Here is a 20902-nt window from a genome sequence, read left to right as displayed (position 1 = left end):
CAGATATTAGCCAACAAAAAAAATTCTCACTTTGTGAAAACCATCACATAACACCCCCCCCAGTTTATAGTTAAATCTAATGTCCTTAATACAAGTTATTACTATTCCGTAAACTGTGCTTCCCTCACAAACTTCTCTTCCTTCCCTTCTGTCTCTTTTTCAGCTTGTCATGATCCCTTAGTGAAACTTTAGAGAAAGGAAAAGTTCCAGCTCAGCCTCTGACACCGGAGACTCCTTCAATAATCATCTCCTTACAGCAAACGTCACCATATCAACAAATTATAATTTTTTTTTTGAAGGACCTGTTGCTATAGAAACGTTAACGAATTAAAACCTGGGATTTGCATTCGCTGTAAACAGAAATGAAATCAACACCTTCTGACCAATCAGAGTAATATTTGTAATGTTGCAATTTGTAATATTGTAATATATATATATATATATGTTTAATAAACTTCCATAACTGATGTGTTCACACAGAAAATAGTGTCACCGGTTTGTTTGATATAATATAAAACTAAAAGGGCATCATATTTCGTGTGTAACCTAATTTTAACGTCATGATAAATAACTCCTAGTTCAGTCCGTCCAGCATTTCTGATATTTATGTGATAATTGTGGAATTTTTTTTTTTTTTTAAACTACAACAATTTGGAGATTTTTTTTTCTAGATTGTTTTTATTTATTTATTTATTTACCACATCACTGTACCATATTCAGACGATACACTTTTTTTTTTTTGGTATATTTATTTTTCTATTTTTATTTTCCTACATACTTTCCTCTATGTCCTTTATGTTCTATTTTATTTTATTAGTGTCTTTATTTTTATTCTTTACTAGAGTTAATTGGCACGATTTGTATATCATATATATATATATATATATATATATATATATATATATATATATATATATATATATATAGTGAAGTGACATACGGCTAAATACGGTGACCCATGCTCAGAATTCGTTCTCTGCATTTAACCCATCCAAAGTGCACACACACACACACACAGCAGTGCTCACACACACCCGGAGCAGTGGACAGCCATTTATGCTGCAGCGCCCGGGGAGCAGTTGGGAGGGATGCGGTGCCTTGCTCAAGGGCACCTTATTCGTGGCCGGCCCGAGACTCGAACCAACAACCTTCGGGTTACAAGTCAGACTCTCTAACCATTAGGCCACGACTGATATATATATATATATATATATTTAAATGTTAATTAAATTGTGAATTTGCTTTTGGTGTTTAAAATTAAACTGAATGATTAAACCTAACACGATCTGGATCATAAATAATCCTAAACAGCCTGAACCTCTTGAGGACAAGCAGTTCTCCTGGAGCAGTCTTTGAGGTCGTTACAGCAAACAGAGCCGTGGGAATGTGTGCTTTTACACACAATGTTACATAACGGTTGTGTTGTGTTGTTGTGTTACAGTACACACTGACTCAGCAGAGGGTTACACAAATGACTCCATTTCATTTTCCAAACCAGTAAACAATGATTCATGATCATTTATTTATAGCACAGAGATTAAACAGGTCGAGATAAGGATCAGGGTTGGTTTTATTTCTTTCTTCCTTTCTTTATTTCTGACTTTAGTGTTTAAAATTTATTCAATAAAAAAACTGCGCATAAAATTCCGTAATTTAATAATAAAGCATTTCTTGGTGTTGAATCTTGTGGTAAAGTATAAAACCGATTACCTTTACATGACTAATTACAAAATAAATGTGTTGTAGGATTTATTTAGGTTTGTTTAATGAGAATAAATTAAATGATTCAGCCGTGTCCACCTGATCCGTCGTGTCACGTTTGCTCGTTAGAGATAAATGTAAAAACAGTAAATGGCATAAATAAATTAACTCTAATATTAAACCCTGAAATTTCTGTTGTATATTTCTTATATTCTGTAAAACTGCTTTGAGAAAATATCCATGAATAAAAGTGCTTTACAATGAAAATGTTCACAGCAGAATTAGTTTATATAGAGACGCAGATTTGTAGGTCATTTATCCCTGAGGATGTTGGTGTTTCTAATGACATCTTGTCAAGGCTGTTTGTTCACACACACACACACACACACACACACACACACACACACACACACACACACACACACACACACACACACACACACACACACTGTCATTTCTCCTACATTTCTCTACATGCAAGTGGCAAGTACATTTCTCTACATGCAAACCAAGTGGTTCTCTGTGTTAATCACCCTGAGAAGTGCTGTGTACGGTCCACCACCCATGCCAGGTGAAGCCCTAATCTCCAGCTGCATCTTCTCTGGGGTACTGAATACTGATGCATTTGAGCATTTCAGATATTTACGCGTTTTAAAAGAAGGCTGTAGCATTATTTTTGTAGGTGTATGGATAAATCAGGTCGCTTACCTCAGTAGGTGCGTGCGAGCCTGCGCCGTGGTGCTGAGCTTAAAGCTTTACAGCGGAGATCCTTCTTCTCCTACTTCCTGCTGCTCACATCTGTAGTAACACGACACGGACGCCAGGGGGCGACAAACGAATAGGAGTTCATTATTATTATTATTATTATTATTATTATTATTATTATTATTATTATTATTATTATTAGTAATAATAATAATAATAATAATAATAATAATAATAATAATAATAATAATAATAATAATAATAATAATAATATTGTCATTATTAATGACAATATTAATAATAATAATAATAATAATAATAATAATAATAATAATAATAATAATAATAATAATAATAATTTGTTTTTACCTTTTTTTAAGAAACTTGTTATTGGGTAATTTTTATTTATTTATTTATTTATTTATTTATTTATTTATTTTGTAACATTCTCACTATTTTTTGTTGTTTTTGTAGCATTTGTTTAGAGTGTGAAGCCGATGAGAGCCGGTTACCATGGAAACATTGTGAAGCTTAGCTCATGAAAAGACAACAATATAAAAACAAATAATACAGACACTAAAAAAAATCATAAATATCAATTTCTATAAAGAATACAGCCTTTGTAGATTCATATAGCGCCTTTCCCGTGCATGGGAATGGGTAATATTAGCTGTTTATTGAGTTTATGGTTAAACGTATTACATCTCGGCTTCCGTAGCCATGATGCGTTGCGCGGTGACGTCACCGAAGGAGATAAACAAACAAACAAACAAACAAACAAATAATGTACAAGGTATATAAAAATATTTCGTATTTCGACAAGTCGCAAAATAGGCAATAAAAATAGAGACAATTAGAGTTTGTATAAACAAATAAACATTTAAATTTAATTACAAATGATTTTAATTCTAAATCTCTGATTTCTGTCTGATTTTTCTTGCCAATCACAAATGGGGGCAACTCTTGTCTTTTTACCACTTTAAAGACAGACAGACTAATAGATAGATAGATAGATAGATAGATAGATAGATAGATAGATAGATAGATAGATAGATAGATAGATAGATAGATAGATAGATAGATAGATAGATAGATAATAAAACAATTATAACAATAATAATTACAAAATAAGTATTTTCTATATTATTATTATTATTATTATTATTATTATTATTATTATTATTATTATTATTATTATTTAACACATTTATTTGATTTGATCTTTTTTCTTGTCTATTGAAACACTTTCATACATTGACCACCAGATGGCGCCGTTTACCGTATAAATCCTCCTCACTGCAGTGGTAGAGGGAAAAAGGGGTGTGTTACTCCGGCTGGCTGCTAAAGCTTGACAGTGTTGACTCTCTTTCACTGATCAAGATGTGAGGATGATTTTTATACTTTTGTTTCCTGTTCACGTTTAACACTTAATTCAATAACCCGTGTGAGTGTGTGTGTGTGTGTGTGTGTGTGTGTGTGAGAGAGAGAGAGAGAGAGAGAGAGAGAGAGAGAGAGAGAGAGAGAGAGAGAGAGAGAGAGAGAGAGCTTTTTCTGTGTATTCCTAAATGTCATGTCTTGTTTGCATGCGTTTTATCTTTAAAAGGAATGTGAAATATGTGACTAATCCCAGGGACTGATGGTGTTAATCCTCATGTTTCTCAATCCTGTATTGTGCATTTGAGTGTTTGTGTTCTCTAAAACATCTGTATTGAACATGTGCTCTCAATATCAAAGACTTGCGAGGTGACAAAGGAAACAGTGAAATGTGCACTGCGGTGTTCAACATCATCAGGAGTCTAAAGACAGACTGAGGTGGGTGTTGAGGCTGAAACAATTTAAAAGGGAAGCCCTTGAGAGAAAGACAGCGGTATGAATAAACCTCCATTGATGGATTTCTCTCCTCCTCTTCCTCCTCCTCCTCCTCCTCTTCCTCCTCCTCCTGTCTGCACTGATTAGAGCGTCTGATCCTCTGTGGGACTGAGCGACACACATCACACTGCTGGAGAGTCAAACTGTGGACTAGCAGATCTCTGAACACTCAACACGCTTCAACACTCAACACTAAAACACCGCAGCTGAACTCTTCAACATGGGTGAGTGAGAAACTTTCACTGTCCATATCTAGAAAATCAGTGTCCAGTCTTTCAGACCTACTCAAAAAGTTTAGTCAACTCTGTTATTCCGGATTAAACACTATGCGTTCAGTGGAGGTGTTTAACCATTCAACATTCGAACTGTGTTGATTCTTTGCTTTAAAATGTTGTCATTTGAATGTTACACATTGTAAGTGTTTATAATGGATGTATGTGTTGATTCAATGAAGGTGTTTAACCAACATCTCTTGACTCAACACTTAGGATAATCAGACCTTTTACACTGGTGAATATATCTTGCTCCAAAAAAAGGTGTTTTCCCATTGGATGCTGAGAGCCAATCAGATTGCAGCTATAAGATCCTGAAGATCATGGCCAGGAAAGTAAATACTGTGTGATATCAGACTTTCTGTTTGTTTGTTTTTTTAATGGACAACATAGCTGTTTGAATAAAACTAACAAACAAACATAACCCTGTGCTGGTCATGTGACCATCGTTTTCTTTATTAGTATTTAAATTCCATATTTTGCTGAATTTTAGTTCATTCATTCATTTTATAGTGTAAATGATATAAAGGTCATGTGTTGAACACCCATCGAACACGTCCTGTACGCTGGTCATGTGTAGTTTTTTGCGTCTCATCGTGGACGTCGTAACCTTCAGACTCGGTGTTAAGTTGTGTGAGTCAGTGTTAAGGTTTTTTTAAACAATCTGAAGCCTGTGTGATGGTTTATGTTACATAACTGTGCTTTAGGAGCAGTTTTAGATTGCAGATGTGTGGGAGGAGACAGACTTAAACTCTGCAGGGATTCGTTTAGATCGCTCTGTATCTATATTCATGCACACACACACACACACACACACACACACACACACACACACACACACAATTATAAATACACAGTAAAGAATGACGTGCTCATTCATTCATTCATTTTCTACCGCTTATCCGAACTTCTCGGGTCACGGGGAGCCTGTGCCTATCTCAGGCGTCATCGGGCATCGAGGCAGGATACACCCTGGACGGAGTGCCAACCCATCACAGGGCACACACACACTCTCATTCACTCACACACTCACACACTACGGACATTTTTCCAGAGATGCCAATCAACCTACCATGCATGTCTTTGGACCGGGGGAGGAAACCGGAGTACCCGGAGGAAACCCCAGAGGCACGGGGAGAACATGCAAACTCCACACACACAAGGCGGAGGCGGGAATCGAACCCCCAACCCTGGAGGTGTGAGGCGAACGTGCTAACCACTAAGCCACCGTGCCCCCATGACATGCTCACAGTTACATGTTATATTGTGGAATGTCTGCAAAAAGTTATGTCCGTTCATAGCCGGGTATAGCAGATATAAACAGTTGTTCTCTCCCTAGCCTGCCTCTCTCTCTCTCTCTCTCTCTCTCTCTCTCTCTCTCTCTCTCTCTCTCTCTCTCTCTCTCTCTCTCACACACACACACACACACATCTGACTGTTACACAGCACTGACACTGGAGACTCCTTCCATGCATGTTAAACAAATAAATAATCTGTTATACAGGTCTATGCTAACAAACAATTCTATGCTAATGAGTGGTTACTATAGAAACGCTAACATATTCACAAGAACAAGCTATTTGCAGCTGCACTACTGTCACGGCTGCTTCTGTACAGCATGGATCGACACTTTATTTCATTAACACTTTATCACACCAGCTCCAGTTTGTATGGTTGTTCTTGTGTACTGTAAGAACAGAACGCGGAGCAGCCGATCCGCAGCGTGACGCGGTGTGTTGTTGTGATGGGAGACGGGTTCGGGGTGTTGAAATGACAGACAGCTCCTCTTTTGGAAGCAGAACACAGAAGCGCTCTGTGGCTTTTGATTGCGTGTGATATGAGTCTCAGCTGCTTTTCACTCTTTGTGTCTCTCTCTTCATGACCACAGCTTTGTAATATATGCACAAAGTCACATGAAGGATAAATAGCCGCATTATGTGGAACTTTTTGTGCCTCCTCCAAACATTCTGCTCTGCTGTGTGGGGTCTTTGACAGGCCTAACAAGCGTCCCCGTGTTTGTCTTCAATCCCATCATCGGGATTCTCTCTCTCTCTCTCTCTCTCTCTCTCTCTTGGAGCTAATGTGAAGAATTTGAACTGGGGTTTGGGGATATTGGCCTTGAGCTAAAGAACCAGACAGACAAAGAGCGAGAGATCGTGTGGGCGTTATAATATCGCTACCGAACATTCCCGAATGATTTTTATTCCGATTGGTCCGAAGGTGTTGATTGATTTTCTATAACAGCAGCTCTGATGGTCGTGCAGCTACAAATCGCATGTTTTTATTAATGCTATAATCATTTCTGATGTTGTTTCTATAGTAACCACTTGTTCACAGAGGGAGTTATAGGGCGGATGTTGTAAATACATTTAAAAAAACGCCTGTGATCGTTGACGTGGTGAAGGTTTCTGAGAGGGTTCTATAACGTTTATGGAAGAAGTCTCCAGTGCTTAGTAACAGTCAAAGGTACCTTAGCTTTTATGAAATCAGGCTTTTATCCAGCTTAACATACAGTAAATGGATACAAGATAAGAGAGAATGGTAAATATTAATTATTACTAAAGTGTCTTTCCAGAGTAAATAGCATCTGCCTAGATTCCTCCTCCTCCTCTTCCTCCTCCTCCTCTTCTTCTGCCTTTCTTGTATGAAAGGACGGGGCTAAACTTTCACGCTATCTAACCTCGAGCCAAGGCCACCTGGCAGCTCACATATTTTCCTCTCGTTATTATCTCACGATATGTGCAGTGTAAGGTTTCCAAGAAGAACAATAAACATCCAGCAGAAGCGATGCCCTTCTTGTTGGGCTTACACCCCTCCAGCCACCCCCACCCCCACCCCTGGCTTTTTTTTTTCCTCTTCCTGTTGTCGAACACGAACCCTGAGCTTCACCCAGATCGCGCCTGTGTGTCTCAACACGTGGGCGAGTCTCTGATGACCTGACAGACAAACCGACTTCTCCAAATCCACCCACTCTTTAACTATGGAACGTTTGGTCATGTGCAGGAAATAACTGGAGAGAAGAATAGCGTGCATTGATCAGTTTCCCAGAGACACCGAGAGATTGAGTAGGTGTGTGGACTGAATCTTGAGTAATCTTGAGTGTGTGTGAATCCTATTGTTCTACACATCACTTTTCTGTACTGATTACCGATAAGCTCTTCAGCCGTCTTTCTACTTCTCGGTGAATTGTCTGTATTCTGGAAAGTTTGACACATTATTTCATATTTCAGTGCAACGATGTACAAACCTACAGTAACAGATTTAACAGGTTTCTCAAATGTGGATATTTTAAAGATCCACAACAGGTTATTTGAATATTTATATCTATGTGCGGTTAGAACGTAACCCAGTACATTATTGTGCAGATAATGTTTAACAAATACATTTATGTATTTATTTATTTGTTTGTTTGTTTGTGTTTATTTATTTATTTATTTATTTTTTTGTGTGTATGTGTTTGTTTGTTTGTTTATAAACAAATAAATAAATACATACATAAATAAAGTATTTTAATAATAATAAAAATAATAATAGTAATAATAATAATAATAATAATAATAATAATAATAATGTTTGTAAATGTATTTAATTACTTTATTTTTTATTTTTTATTTAATTACTTTTATTATTATTGTTGTTGTTGTTGTTATTGCTGTAGCTTGCTTATTAAAAATCTCATCTAATCACAAGTCAGAGATTTAAAGCCACACAAGTGATAAAAGGACAGTAAATATGTATTAGTTGATTGTCAATTCTTTAGTGTAAATAATTTTTCCTCAGCTGGACAGCAACAAACAAGAAAACACAATTAAATATGTATTTTTAAAAAGCATTGATCTCATTGAGAAAGCAAAGTCATCGAATGGGAAGGTTTTCCTAACTGAGCCTCGGGTGAACGTCCGTGACGCCGTTCTTCTGTGGCAGTGATTCTGATGCCCGCTGAGGAACTTCTGCTGTATGAAGTAACAGAGTCAGTCTTTGGCCTTTTGCTGTACAGTAGTGATGGTTTCACCTCTCTGTATAAGAACATGTGGCATAGAGATTATGTCTATGGGATTTCTGCTGCGTTTGCACATTCTACCACACAAACCCTGGACCTTGAAGAAATAGTTTGGAAAATCAGTTTAATGCAGTTTTCTACTTACTGTACCGCAAGTGTAGCACAGGAGCCAAGGTTTGTTCATGAGATCCGCTTTAAGCTCCAGATATTCAGCTAAATTTTCATCATGTGTTTTTAAAGGGCATTTTTGAGGTGAAGTGGGAGTTACATGCTGGGAGTTTTGGCTATGAGAAGAATGCCACCTTGATACAAACACACTTACACACACTTTGATACAGAAACGCAGATAGAGCCGTGATTAAAATGAAGATCCCCATGGGATACAGATCTCTAAAGATGTGAAATCCAACTATGCTGAAAAATCCCAAGAGGATACGGAACCAAAAGTGCAACCGTTAGCCAATGTTGTCTATTAAATAATGAACATAAACAGGACAGTGTATTTCTCTTACAAAGGATGTGTCAATTTGTTTCACCTTCCCCTTAGAGCCTTCAGCCTCTTGGAGTTATTGGCTGATATACAGTACAACAGACCTGACATAGATACAGTACCATGCCAGATCTGAACATTAGGTTTGGGACAAGTACTAACTCTAAACTGCTAAAATGCTCAGACTCAACTACTGTAGCATCAACAAGACCGAACAACATAAAACAAGATGACAAGCCTTGACAATAAATGACATAACAAGATACGATGTTATTTATACAAAACACAACAACTCAAGATTTACAGATGACATGACAAGACCAAACAGCAAATGTGGGACTCAAAAAGACTCTGAAAGACAATACTCGACACAACGAGACTTGAGAAGATGCAAAATAAGACAAGCCTAGGCTTATTAAACCTGCACTCGTTAACAGTTGACACCTTCAGTCTCAAAAAGACATGACTCAGGACTTGACTCAGACAAGATAACCTTCAACACAACTAGATTAAGCAGGACTAGAGTCTATTCAGTACGACTTAAATAAGATATTCATATCCCCATTTCATTACAGTCACTGACTACCATTGCATCTAACCCTGGCTCTTTATCTTGCTGGTGTGAGGCAAGTGAGTGGCTCTACATAGAGATTTTGGTTACATTGGTGACCTGATCACTAGCCACCACCCTCAGTACTCTATGGGTGTGGGTCCTGGTAACCCTCATGCAAATTGAATGCTGCTTTCAAGTGAGCAGGGAGGACTTTGCCCGTGGGGCAGGTGAACAGTGTTACTCACTACCCCAGGGGTGACCAATTTTATCCACAATGGGCCGGTGTTTGGGCAGGTTTTCATTCCAACCGAGCAGAAGTCACACCTCTACTAAAAGCCAAGATCAACCAATTAAACAGGTGGAATCAGGTGTGGCTCCTGCTTGATTGGTATGAAGACCTGCAGCCAAACTGGCCCTTTGCAGATAAGATTGGACACCTCGGCACTGCACACGCACCCATCTGCAGAGGTAAAACAGATTGTGGACAAAGCTTTCTGTTTACTGGTCAATCTATGGCTGTCGGTAGTAACTGTAGTTCCTCCACATGGTTTCTATGCTTAGTCTATGTTATGGTTTGAGGGGCTCACTAATGCAGGAGTGTCTGGGAGTAGAGCCACAGCTGAGCAACAAATTGAGCATAGCCAGTTGGGGTAGCTCAGGCACTACGCCCCCTGTTGGCCTTAGACAGATAGTCTAGTAGAGCTCTAGCAGGTATGTCCTACTAGACAGAGCCACCAGGTCACACCCAGGATGTTCTGAATAGATTCTCAGCAAAATAACCCAAGACAAGACTCTTTGCAACAAAACAAGATTTGAAACTGCAGTACAAGACAAGATACACTCAACAATATTCAGCCTAAGAATGTTGCATTTACCTAATTTGGCTGATGCTTGCATCCATAGCTACTTTTCATTAGTACAACAGAGCAGTTGTTGACTGCGGGCCTTGAGATCATGAGAACTCATGAGGCTGGGCTTCGAACTCATTATCTTCTGATCAGTACTGTAAGTACACTGAGCTGCAACTGCCCTACTACATCTAATGACCTCCAAGCAGTAGCTGAGTCTGGGACTAGTGATGTATACCGATAAAGTAACACTAAAAACATCTGATTTTAAGTACCTGAGTAAACTAGGAATGCAACAGTACATTAATCCGATATAAGCAGTGCAAAAATCCAGTAAGAAAAAGATGCTCCAGTTCAAAGAAGACAATGAATCATGTAAAACCGGTCCCCGTAATTCTTGCCCTTTTTTAGAACTGGGTCTACAGACTATCGAATGCAATTTAAAGCTCATTTCTGGGCCTGGAGAATCTCTTACCAGCATGAGGTCCTGAAAAGGTTTCTCTCACACACAGTTATTTTTTGCCTTCAAACCATGCAGCATTTTATTCTTGTATTAGTATGGGCTTCCAGGATTCAGGACAATAGCTGGGCAGGCAGCCAAAGCCCTAACCTATTTCACTGACCTGTACAGTAAATTATGCTGATTTACAGTCTTTATTCAGTGGAAAGAGATTTGTAAAGGTTTGCCATTTTATATCGTGCACCTCTTGTTGGTGGTGTTATGACCTGGTCACACATCGCACAATAAATCCAGATTAATGCATTTTGAGGTGTTTCATACGTTCTGATATGAAATTAGTGCAGATTTGACTGTTTCGTATTATTTTAGTACGTTTGGCAATCGTTGCAGATTCTAGCTGACGTCCAGATTTTTAAGTAACGACATCTCCTGAAGAAAGGTCAGCATTTAACATGGAGAGTTTATTGATAGTCCTAAAATAGCTATGGAACTGGTGTTATGTAACTGAAATAACGGGGAAGAAAGCTTTAAAAAGCATACGATTGCTGCTCATAAGTTTTTGGAGCCCCAATGTCTCCAGCAAATCCGGGAAGTGAGTCGGATTTGCAAATGTTGGAAAAGCCGTGAATTTTAAGCAAGGTGTTATATGTTTTAGTGAAAAGTGTGTGTGTGTGTGTGTGTGTGTGTGTGTGTGTGTGTGTGTGTGTGTGTGTGTGTGTGTGTGTGTGTGTGTGTGTTACATCATGCTAATCTGACCACTATAAGCTTCAGTTACTTGCTAAGTAAGGAATCAAACAGATGTGAGACATTCTTGGGCTCCTTGACTGCCTTTGGAGTGTATTTTTTTTATTTCAGGATAAAGTATCTTTCTATTACTTCTTTTCTTGTGAATTGTAGCTTGTTGCCTTCAACGAACTCATGTGTTCGAATGTGTCGCTCGATTAGCATGGCTCTGTGGAGGTGTGTGTTACCATGGTGTCCATCTAAGAGTGATAACATGGAGCATGGTGCTGATTTTTCCACTCTGACAGCACAAGGCCAGCTAACTAAAGGATTTGAGAGTCAAATCATCTTTATTGTTAATTCTGCTTTATATACAGGACATACGGAGTTAAATTGTTTTAATTTCAGTCCTACCTTTTATTAAGCAACAAGAAAAATACAACTGAAAAAAAGTATTCCGTGGAGAGACTATGTCTCTCGGCTGGCCTGGGAACACCTTGGTATTCCCCGGAAGAGCTGGAGGAAGTGTCTGGCGAGAAGGAAGTCTGGGCGTCCCTGCTTAGACTGCTGCCCCAGACACCGGTCCCGGATAAGCGGTATGGATGGAGTATTTGTTTTATAATTAACTGAAACACAGAAATATCAGAAACAGACGACCCCTGACTGAGCAATGGGTCTATAAATAAAACTGCGTGCAGATGCTCTACTTTCCTGATTTGTAGCCTGTTTCTCTACCTTTACCTTTACAAGGTTCTCTTGTCTGGTAAGAAAGAAATAAAACACTTCAGGATGTGATGTTATATTCTCCTGTAGGACAAGAACATTTATAGCTACATAAAACAGCGTACCAAAACTAGCATTATTCTGGTGTAAAAGCAAAAACAAATAAGATGCTACTTTTTATATTAGCTATATTCTAGTCTGTCCACTAGCATATAGCTGAAACATAAGCATACAAAAAAGTAGCATAATGTTTTTAGCTATATGCTAGCCTTTAAAATTTCCATAATCCAGCACTGTTAGCTTTTCCGCTCTTTTGTTTTAGCTACAGTATATGTTAGCTTTTAAGCTATGTATACTCAAGCATTATGCTACATTTTGTATGCTTATGTTCCAGCTATCAAAAGACAATAAATGCTAACCTTTAAATTATGTATAACTAAAACATGGTGAAATGTATCAGCTTATGAGGGGAAGATGATGTTGGTGCTGTAAACAGAAAGGAGACACAAGAATAAACGTCAATGAGACGGAGGTGGAGATTTACTTTCCGGACGGGACCTGACGCACAGGTTGTTTCAAGAGGCCAGGCCTGAGGAGTTACAAGATGTCCTGCTTTAGAATCCTGAAGCAACTGAAGCTATTTCAATTGTGATAGACAACAAACTTTAGATTTCCCCCAAACTTCATTACCGAGAAATCCCCCTTTAATGCTTTTACACTCAAAGCTAATTCTGCAAGACTCTGAGCTGCTCTGTGATCTGACAGAATTCCAGCTGTCTTTCATTTTCTATGAATCCGGTTAGCCCAGTTAGAGTCGGCCATTTTTCTCGATGCTAATTTGATAGAGGACGCTTTAGTGCTATGAGTTTGAGCGCAGATGTAATGAAGCTTCATAGAGAAACACGATTTGCATCTTTGCAAATATTGTGGATATCGACATACAGTAGCAGGCGAGCTGTGTGTTTCAGTGCCGCATGTTTTCCGGCTGAAGCTTGTCTGTTTCAGCGGTGTTTCTGGTGGATGTGACCCGGCTGAAGGCCTTTGACAGCATGCACAGGAAGTGAGCTGGCTGACTTTTACCAATCGCCAATGGCAACCGAATAATCGCCATCCAGAATTCAGGCGGCATTCAGGAACATGACGGGTGTCTTGTTTCTCTTTTGAGTTTTCACAATGGCGACACTGTGATGGAGTTTTTTGGGAAAAATAACAACATTGTTTTCTCCATTTCTTTGCCAAAGGTGACGGGCTTCACATGTCGCAAGAGGATGCGTGTGTTTTCCCGTCTTCACTCCAGCAGCAACATGAAACGACAAAGCAGCCAGAAGCCATAAGCTTCAATGTGACCAAAAAAAAAACAAGAACAGTTTGAGAAGCAAAGTGGGCGGAGCTACTGATCTTAAAGTAGTTAAGAGTAGCGTTTTTCTTATATTTGAATCGATCAGCCTTATTGCATTGATCGTTAAACATCATCTTATACTGTCTTTCTATTGCTGGCTTTTAATTAAAAACGAGATTTTAATTTAGAATATGTTGACACTTTATCAGGTTTGGTTGAAATGGCGCTATTTTAGCCACTGTTGAGTATCACATTGTACAAGACCATCGATCACAACGTGAGACGACAAAACAGTCAGAAGTCCTACGTTTCAATGTGGGACACTGCTTCACAATCAGCTTATTGTTGTTGTAATTCAAAGTGGGCGGAGCCACTGACCTTAATGTAGTCAAACTTCTATCATTCACTCGACTGTTTCTCTCATATTTTTTATTATTTATTTATTTATTTATTTAATTTTTATGTAGAAAGATCTGATGACAACCGTTGTAGAAGAAAATTGCAATTGAGCATATTACTGTATGATTTCAGATGTCTTTTAAGATTGACAGACCTGCTATTAAAGAAAATCACATGCTGCTCTGTTTGCATCAACAAACCACATGATCTGGTCTTGTGCAGAAAACCAACTCTCCCGAGCTTATAAGGTTTTATGAACATGTTTTTGTCTTCATTAGCATGTTTTGTTAAATTTTGCTTCGAGTTTAACGTCAGCCGATGGCTTCCTCCTATTGGTGGCTTTTAGATGAGCATTGAAACACCAAGATTTTAATAAATAAAGTTTCTTACACGATATCATTAGGCGGTGATGAGTATCACTGTATGTCTGTCGCGCTCGATTTATAGCCTAAGAATCATGTCGGTGCCAAAAAACAAACAAAATTACAAATGTATTAACTGCAGAAAGATTTTTGACTGAGGTTTGTTTGTCATTGAGAGACTCGACACAAACGCTGTGGAAACAGCATCTAATCCTAAAGATTTGAAAGATTTGAAAGTTTCTGAAGCTTGTGGCCAGAAAAGTGTACAATTTGTAACTGGATTCTGTGGTAAGAACAGAATACGTAGAAAATGAAGCCTTTTGCACAGTGAGATTTTTTCTTCACATATCCCAACTTTGGATTTTGGGGTCAAAGCACAGAGGCAGCTATGATACAGCACCCATGGAGCAGTGAGTGTTAAGGGCTTTGCTCCAGGGCCCAACGGTAGCAGCTTGGCAGTGAACCCTGCTCCTCCAATCAACAACTGAGAGCCTTAACCTCTTGAGCCACCAATGTCCACAGTGGGTCGTCAGAGAGACTAAACTCAAGAAAACGTGCGTCCAAAATCACCTACTCGTACAACTACATCCAGTGTGTAGTATAAACAATGAGTAAAGAGGCTACCGGGTGCTCACGCTGAATAAGGAAAAAAAATAACATTCAAGTTGCTTGACAACATTCCGCTGAACGAGACGTCTTAATGAATAGTGTGTGAACATCGTGTAGTGTATTATGGTCAAAGTTTGTGAAATGAACACCACTTATGTCTTTTATTTCAAATTATTTTCTTATGTGTTTGTAATATCAAGCTCTGGTTGTTCCAGATCCTGTGTTTAAGCAAAACTAAAGTTTGTTTCCGTATGAAAAAGGTTGAACATTACAGATCAGTTGCAGTTCATTTTTCAATAAATATTCAGTTTGGCCCGTGACTTTATCTCAGTTTTATATTTTGGCCCACTGTGACTTTGGGTTTAACACCCCTGAGCTAGACTGTCTATAAATAACAACGGATATGTTTTCAACGGTTATAAAGTTGGTTTGAAATTGACCAATCAGACTCCTGAATTCATCTTCTGATCTTTTATAGAACTCTGTAATACTGTAGAATCAACTCAACTCTAAATACTTCACAGATGTAGAGCGTGTAGCGCGTCTCTTATCTTCACAGTCAGGATCAATCACGCAGCAGCTCGCTCATTGTGCTGTCAGACAACTGATTAGGGTTTGGGCCTTTAAACGAGAAGAACAGTCAGATCCAGTGAGTTCACAGGTGTGTGTGTGTGTGTGTGTGTGTGTGTGTGTGTGTGTGTGTGTGTGTGTGTGTGTGTGTGTGTGTGTGTGTGTGTGTGTGTTTGTGTGTGTTAATTTGTAGTAAATGTCAAAAAATTTTTAGGCCATTTCAGTATACTCATTGTCATTTACACAATAACAAGATAATATTAAAATGTTTAAAAAATGTCACCAGTTTTTATTATTATTATTATTATTATTATTATTATTATTATTATTATTATTATTATTATTATTATTATTATTATTATTATTATTTAGTAGATTACTTTTATATAACTTTCATACAGTTTTTCTTTGTCATGTACATTTTATATGCTTTTGATATTTTTATGGATTTTTTTTATTGTTTTTTATTATATATTTTATTATTTATTTTAGATATTTATTGCATTATTTTAATTATTTAACTATTTTATTATACATTTACTGATGCTACCTTTTTTGTTATTATTTTTCTTCTACATTTGAAATGAAAAATGTGCTGCATAGTTGTTATTATTATTATTATTATATTTTTATTTTATTTATTTATTTGTTTGTTTATTTGTTTATTTATTTATTTTTTATAGGTGCCGTGATTAATCCGGAATCCATAACATTTATTTATGCTCGACATTCTGTAGTTTTTATTGATTTTTATTTTGGTTGTTGTTCTGCTAAGACGAAAGTATTGGTACTCGTCCTTCACCTGTGTGTTTATGTGAGTTCCTTCCTGCCTGTTTTTTATTCAAAGAAACTCATTTTGTGAATCGTACTGAATCTTTTTGTATTGAATCATTAGTTCTAGTAAGAAACAAACAACAAAACGAAGTAACACGGTAACCAGTGTGTGAATTTCGTTTGTTTGACTCGCGTTACACGGTTAGCTTTATGCTATAGTGTCACCTGCAAATTAGTAAAAAATCAAGCTAAGCATACTATATCTTCCTTCCAAGCTTTATTTTTTCTATGTAATATCTTTAATTATTAAATATGACCGGATAAGTGAAGTCTACTGTGTTCAGTTTTCCTTCCATTTTTGTACAGTACAGTAAATGAGACCTAATTCCAGGTTAAAAAATAGGGGTGAGTGAGTGAGGGAGTGAAGAGTGTGGTGTATTTGCTGGAGTGTATTAAGGGATACACAACTGCTCAAATCGGGGGTTAGACTTTTTAGTGTATACTGTAATTAATAGTTTGTCATCAGTGTTCTCTCCATGCTGTAGAAAAGGCTGGATACTGAACGTTATTTCCTTAAACCTACATATCTCTATCAGTCCTGCTCCAAAGAAATCGGCTACAAACCATTTCTGGTGCAGCCAGTGGGTGTGGATGTGAGCGTGGCCGTATGTCGGTGTGTATCAGAGTGTGTGTGTGTGTGTGTGTAGCTAGGATTGATGATCTCTCTTTTCAGCATGGCAGAAGAAGCACTGGAGATATTAGCAAAGCTGTTCGACTGTACAAGGGAAAGAAACGCACGCACACACACACACACACACACACACACACACACACACACACACACACACACACACGCAAATGCAGTGATCAAGCACATATTCGGATTTGTTTGATACTCAGATTGTCTTCTCTGGTTATTGGATTTCGTGCCTGATTTTCTCACCTTGCTTCTGCCTGCCATTCTGCATTGTTTATTGTCATAAACCTCCTCACAAATGGATTCAACACCTACTGTGTTCGACTCATTTGTGCACATGAACCACAGCTAAATTGATACTTTGGTTTTTTTCGCCGTTTGGTTCGTTTTCACACTGCATGTAATTAAACAAACCAAAAATTAATTCGACATAAGACCCGAGGCACTAACAGTAACACGACTTCACCACACCGCCCTGAACTTAACGATTTTCCTATAACAGTGTAACCCAAAGTGTTTTATTCTTTTCTTATTTACCCTCCGTGTCGAGTTCTCAGGTACATCATAGTATTTTCTTTTTTTTTTATAGGTGAGTCTTGGGGTTTGAGATGATGTGAAGCACATTAGCAGAAAAGCTCTGTGGGGAACAGTAATGCTGGCAGTGTCTTAACACACACACACACACACACGCACACGCACACGCACACGCACACGCTGTGCATGGAGAAGAAACAAGTGGAATCGATCGTTCAGGTTAGAGCAGAGGCTTTTAGCACATTTAAACTGTTGCTAAGGCTCTTGGGTCTTAATATGTCTGATATTAACGCTATAATGTTGGAGTTTCCTTTTCAAGGTCTGATATACAGAGTGGAAATTATTCTAGCGAACATATCGGTGTGACTGTGGTGTGCTGTTAAAGCCATTCGGTGAACTGAATCATTTTGTGAATTGAGTCTGTCCACGAGCGATTTCTAATCTGTTCTAATTAGGTTTACCAGCTTTTTACTCTAACTACATCTGACATGCAAGGTACAGCCATTAGATTCTTACTGAATCAGTTCAACAAAATACACAGAAATTAGTATTAAGTCAGTACTGATTCAGTACAGAATTAATTTTGGATCAGTACCGAATTAGTATCAGGTCATTGTTAAATCAGATTAAATCAGTTATTGAATCAGATACATTGATGGATCATTGATCAGTGATGGATCAGCATTCAGTATCAGATCAGTTGAGTCAGTGGCAGATCAGTACTGAATCTGTATTGAATCATCATTGGCTTAGTTCTGAATCTGTTTTCACCAAATACAGATTCTCCTTTTAGTCACTATTGAATCAGTATCGGATCAGAACTTATTCTTATTGAATTATCATTGAATCAGAATTGGATTCTTACTGAATCAGTATTGAATCAATATTGAATCAGATTTGGATCAGAATTGGATTCTTACTGAATCAGTATTGAATCAGAATTGGATCAGATTTATATTCTTACTGAATCAATATTGACTCAGAATTGGATCAGAATTGGATTCTTACTGAATCAGTATTGAATCAGAATTGGATCGGATTTATATTCTTACTGAATCAATATTGAATCAGATTTGGATCAGAATTGGATTCTTACTGAATCAGTATTGAATCAATATTGAATCGGAATTGGATTCTTACTGAATCAGTATTGAATCAATATTGAATCAGAATTGGATCAGAATTGGATTCTTACTGAATCAATATTGAATCAGAATTGGATCGGATTTATATTCTTACTGAATCAATATTGAATCAGAATTGGATCAGAATTGGATTCTTACTGAATCAGTATTGATTCGATATTGGATCATAATCAGATTCCTACCGATTCAGTATTAAATCAGCATTGGATCTGTTCATCAACATTAGATCGATACTAAATGTTCTCTCTCTGCTCTCTCTGTGAACACTGAAGGCAAACTTAAATAGCAGATTATAAAGATTTAGTGCGGGTGTGAATCAGCTTTACTGTCTGGCCGCTGTGAGTTAATCAGGATGAAGAAACACTTCTGTCTCACAGTTAAAACCTGGCAGAGGTCAGGCGTAATCATTACACTAATTACACGCTGCCTCAGACATTTATGGTGAAATTAAAGTGCATTTAAATACAATCACAACAATGCCAAATCATTGTAGTGAATGAGGAATCACTGTGTGTTTGTGTGTGTGTGTGTGTGTGTGTGTGTGTGTGTGTGTGTGTGTGTGTGTGTGTGTGTGTGTGTGTGTGTGTGTGTGTGTGTGTGTGATTCAAAGTATCTCTTTTGCTGGGTGCGTGCCATTAGGGTTATGGTTCTCACACACACACACACACACACACACACACACACACACACACACACACACACACACAGACAATTTACCTGTTCATCTCTCTCTCTCACACACACACACACACACACACACACACACACACACACACACACACACACACTCTATCTCTCTCTCTCTCTCTCTTGGTCTCTCTCTCTCTCTCTCTCTCTCTCTCTCTCACACTCTCACACACACACACACACACACACACACACACACACACACACACACACACACACACAAACACTCTATCTCCCTATCTCTCTCTCTCTCTCTCTCTCTCTCTTCCTCCTCTCCTCTCTCTCTCGTCTCAATTCTCTCTCTCTCTCCTTTGTCTCTGTCTCTCTCTCTCACAACACCACACACACTCACTACCTATCTCTCTCTCTCGTCTCTCTCTTCCTCTCTCTCTCAATAGCCATCTCTCTCTCTCTCTCTCTCTCTCTCTCTCTCTCTCTCTCTCTCTCTCCTTCCTCTCCTCGCTGTTGCTGCTAGGTGTTCAGCCATGTTGCCGTCATGGTGCTGTTGCCTGATGCTGTTGACAATTTAATTGTACAATGAAGACACACATGAATCCCCAAGATAGTGTCCATTCTGAATCTCAGGAATCGGTTGTTTAAATCAGTATATCAGTGATGCAAGTGAGATATTTATAGCTGAGGGGTGGGTGGGCTGTGGGGTGGGTGGTAATGAACATAAAACAATGCTGTAGATATCAGCAGCTGGTTTAGGAAGATTTAGGAAGATCAGTCTAGGCAAGTATAGGATCAGTATCCTATCAGCAGTATTGATTCAGTATCAGTTCAGTACTGAATCAGTATTGATTCACTAAAGTCAGTATCAGATCAGTTCTAGGTCAGGTTTTGATAATGTAATCCCTCTCTCAATATTTTATCAAATCAATATCAGCTCAATGTCAGATGATGATTGTATCAGTCGCAGCTCAGTATCAGATCAGTATTTAATCAGTACCAGATCCGGATTAGTATCGAACTACAGGATTAGTACTGAATCAGTGTCAAATCAGTAGCAAAACACTACCGAATCAATATTAAGACAGTATCAGATCAATAACAGATAAATAATGAATCAGGAGTTCAGAATTAGATCTGAAACAGTATTGAATCGATATCAGATCAGTATCTGATCAGTAATGATTCGGCATTAGATCAGTATTGAGTCAGAATCAGATCAGTATTGAAATAGTACTGAGGCAATATCAGAACAGTATTGATTCAGAATCAGAACAGTAATGATTCAGAATCAGATCAATATTGATACAGTACTGGGCCCGTATCAGATCAGTATTGAATCAGTATTGATACATAACTATATCAGTATTGGAACGGGATTAACACGCCCCTGCTAGCCGCATCTATTTTTAGTGAAAAGTGGATGGAGGAGGCTGCAGGGCAAAGAGGAGGCTCCAAAGAAAGGATCTGAGGTGTCTGTTCGCGCGCAC

The 20902-nt window shown here is 38.1% G+C and overlaps 2 protein-coding genes across 3 annotated transcripts in view; one reads left to right on the top strand and one right to left on the bottom strand.

The window, feature by feature from the left end:
• wdr17 (WD repeat domain 17) overlaps nt 1-2500 on the bottom strand; it is a 261853-nt gene extending 259353 nt beyond the window's left edge. The window contains exon 1 of the mRNA XM_027146084.2: nt 2410-2500. The gene's annotated coding sequence lies outside the window, so the exon portion shown is untranslated. The remainder of the gene's footprint in view (nt 1-2409) is intronic.
• A 1227-nt stretch (nt 2501-3727) lies between these two features.
• Nucleotides 3728-20902, top strand: part of gpm6ab (glycoprotein M6Ab) — a 58516-nt gene continuing 41341 nt past the window's right edge. Inside the window, exons 1-3 of one of the 2 annotated variants that reach the window (XM_047812714.1) lie at nt 3728-3788; nt 4141-4218; nt 4363-4499. In XM_047812714.1, coding sequence (XP_047668670.1) covers nt 4496-4499 — 4 coding nt within the window. In that variant the 5' untranslated portion in view covers nt 3728-3788; nt 4141-4218; nt 4363-4495. Of the gene's footprint in view, nt 3789-4066; nt 4219-4362; nt 4500-20902 lie in introns of those variants that run through there. The other variant, XM_047812715.1, reaches the window with a different exon arrangement.

Source organism: Tachysurus fulvidraco, chromosome 4 (assembly GCF_022655615.1).
Source record: "Tachysurus fulvidraco isolate hzauxx_2018 chromosome 4, HZAU_PFXX_2.0, whole genome shotgun sequence".
NCBI classification, from domain to species: Eukaryota; Metazoa; Chordata; class Actinopteri; order Siluriformes; family Bagridae; genus Tachysurus; species Tachysurus fulvidraco.
This window is presented reverse-complemented; position numbering and strand designations above follow the sequence as displayed.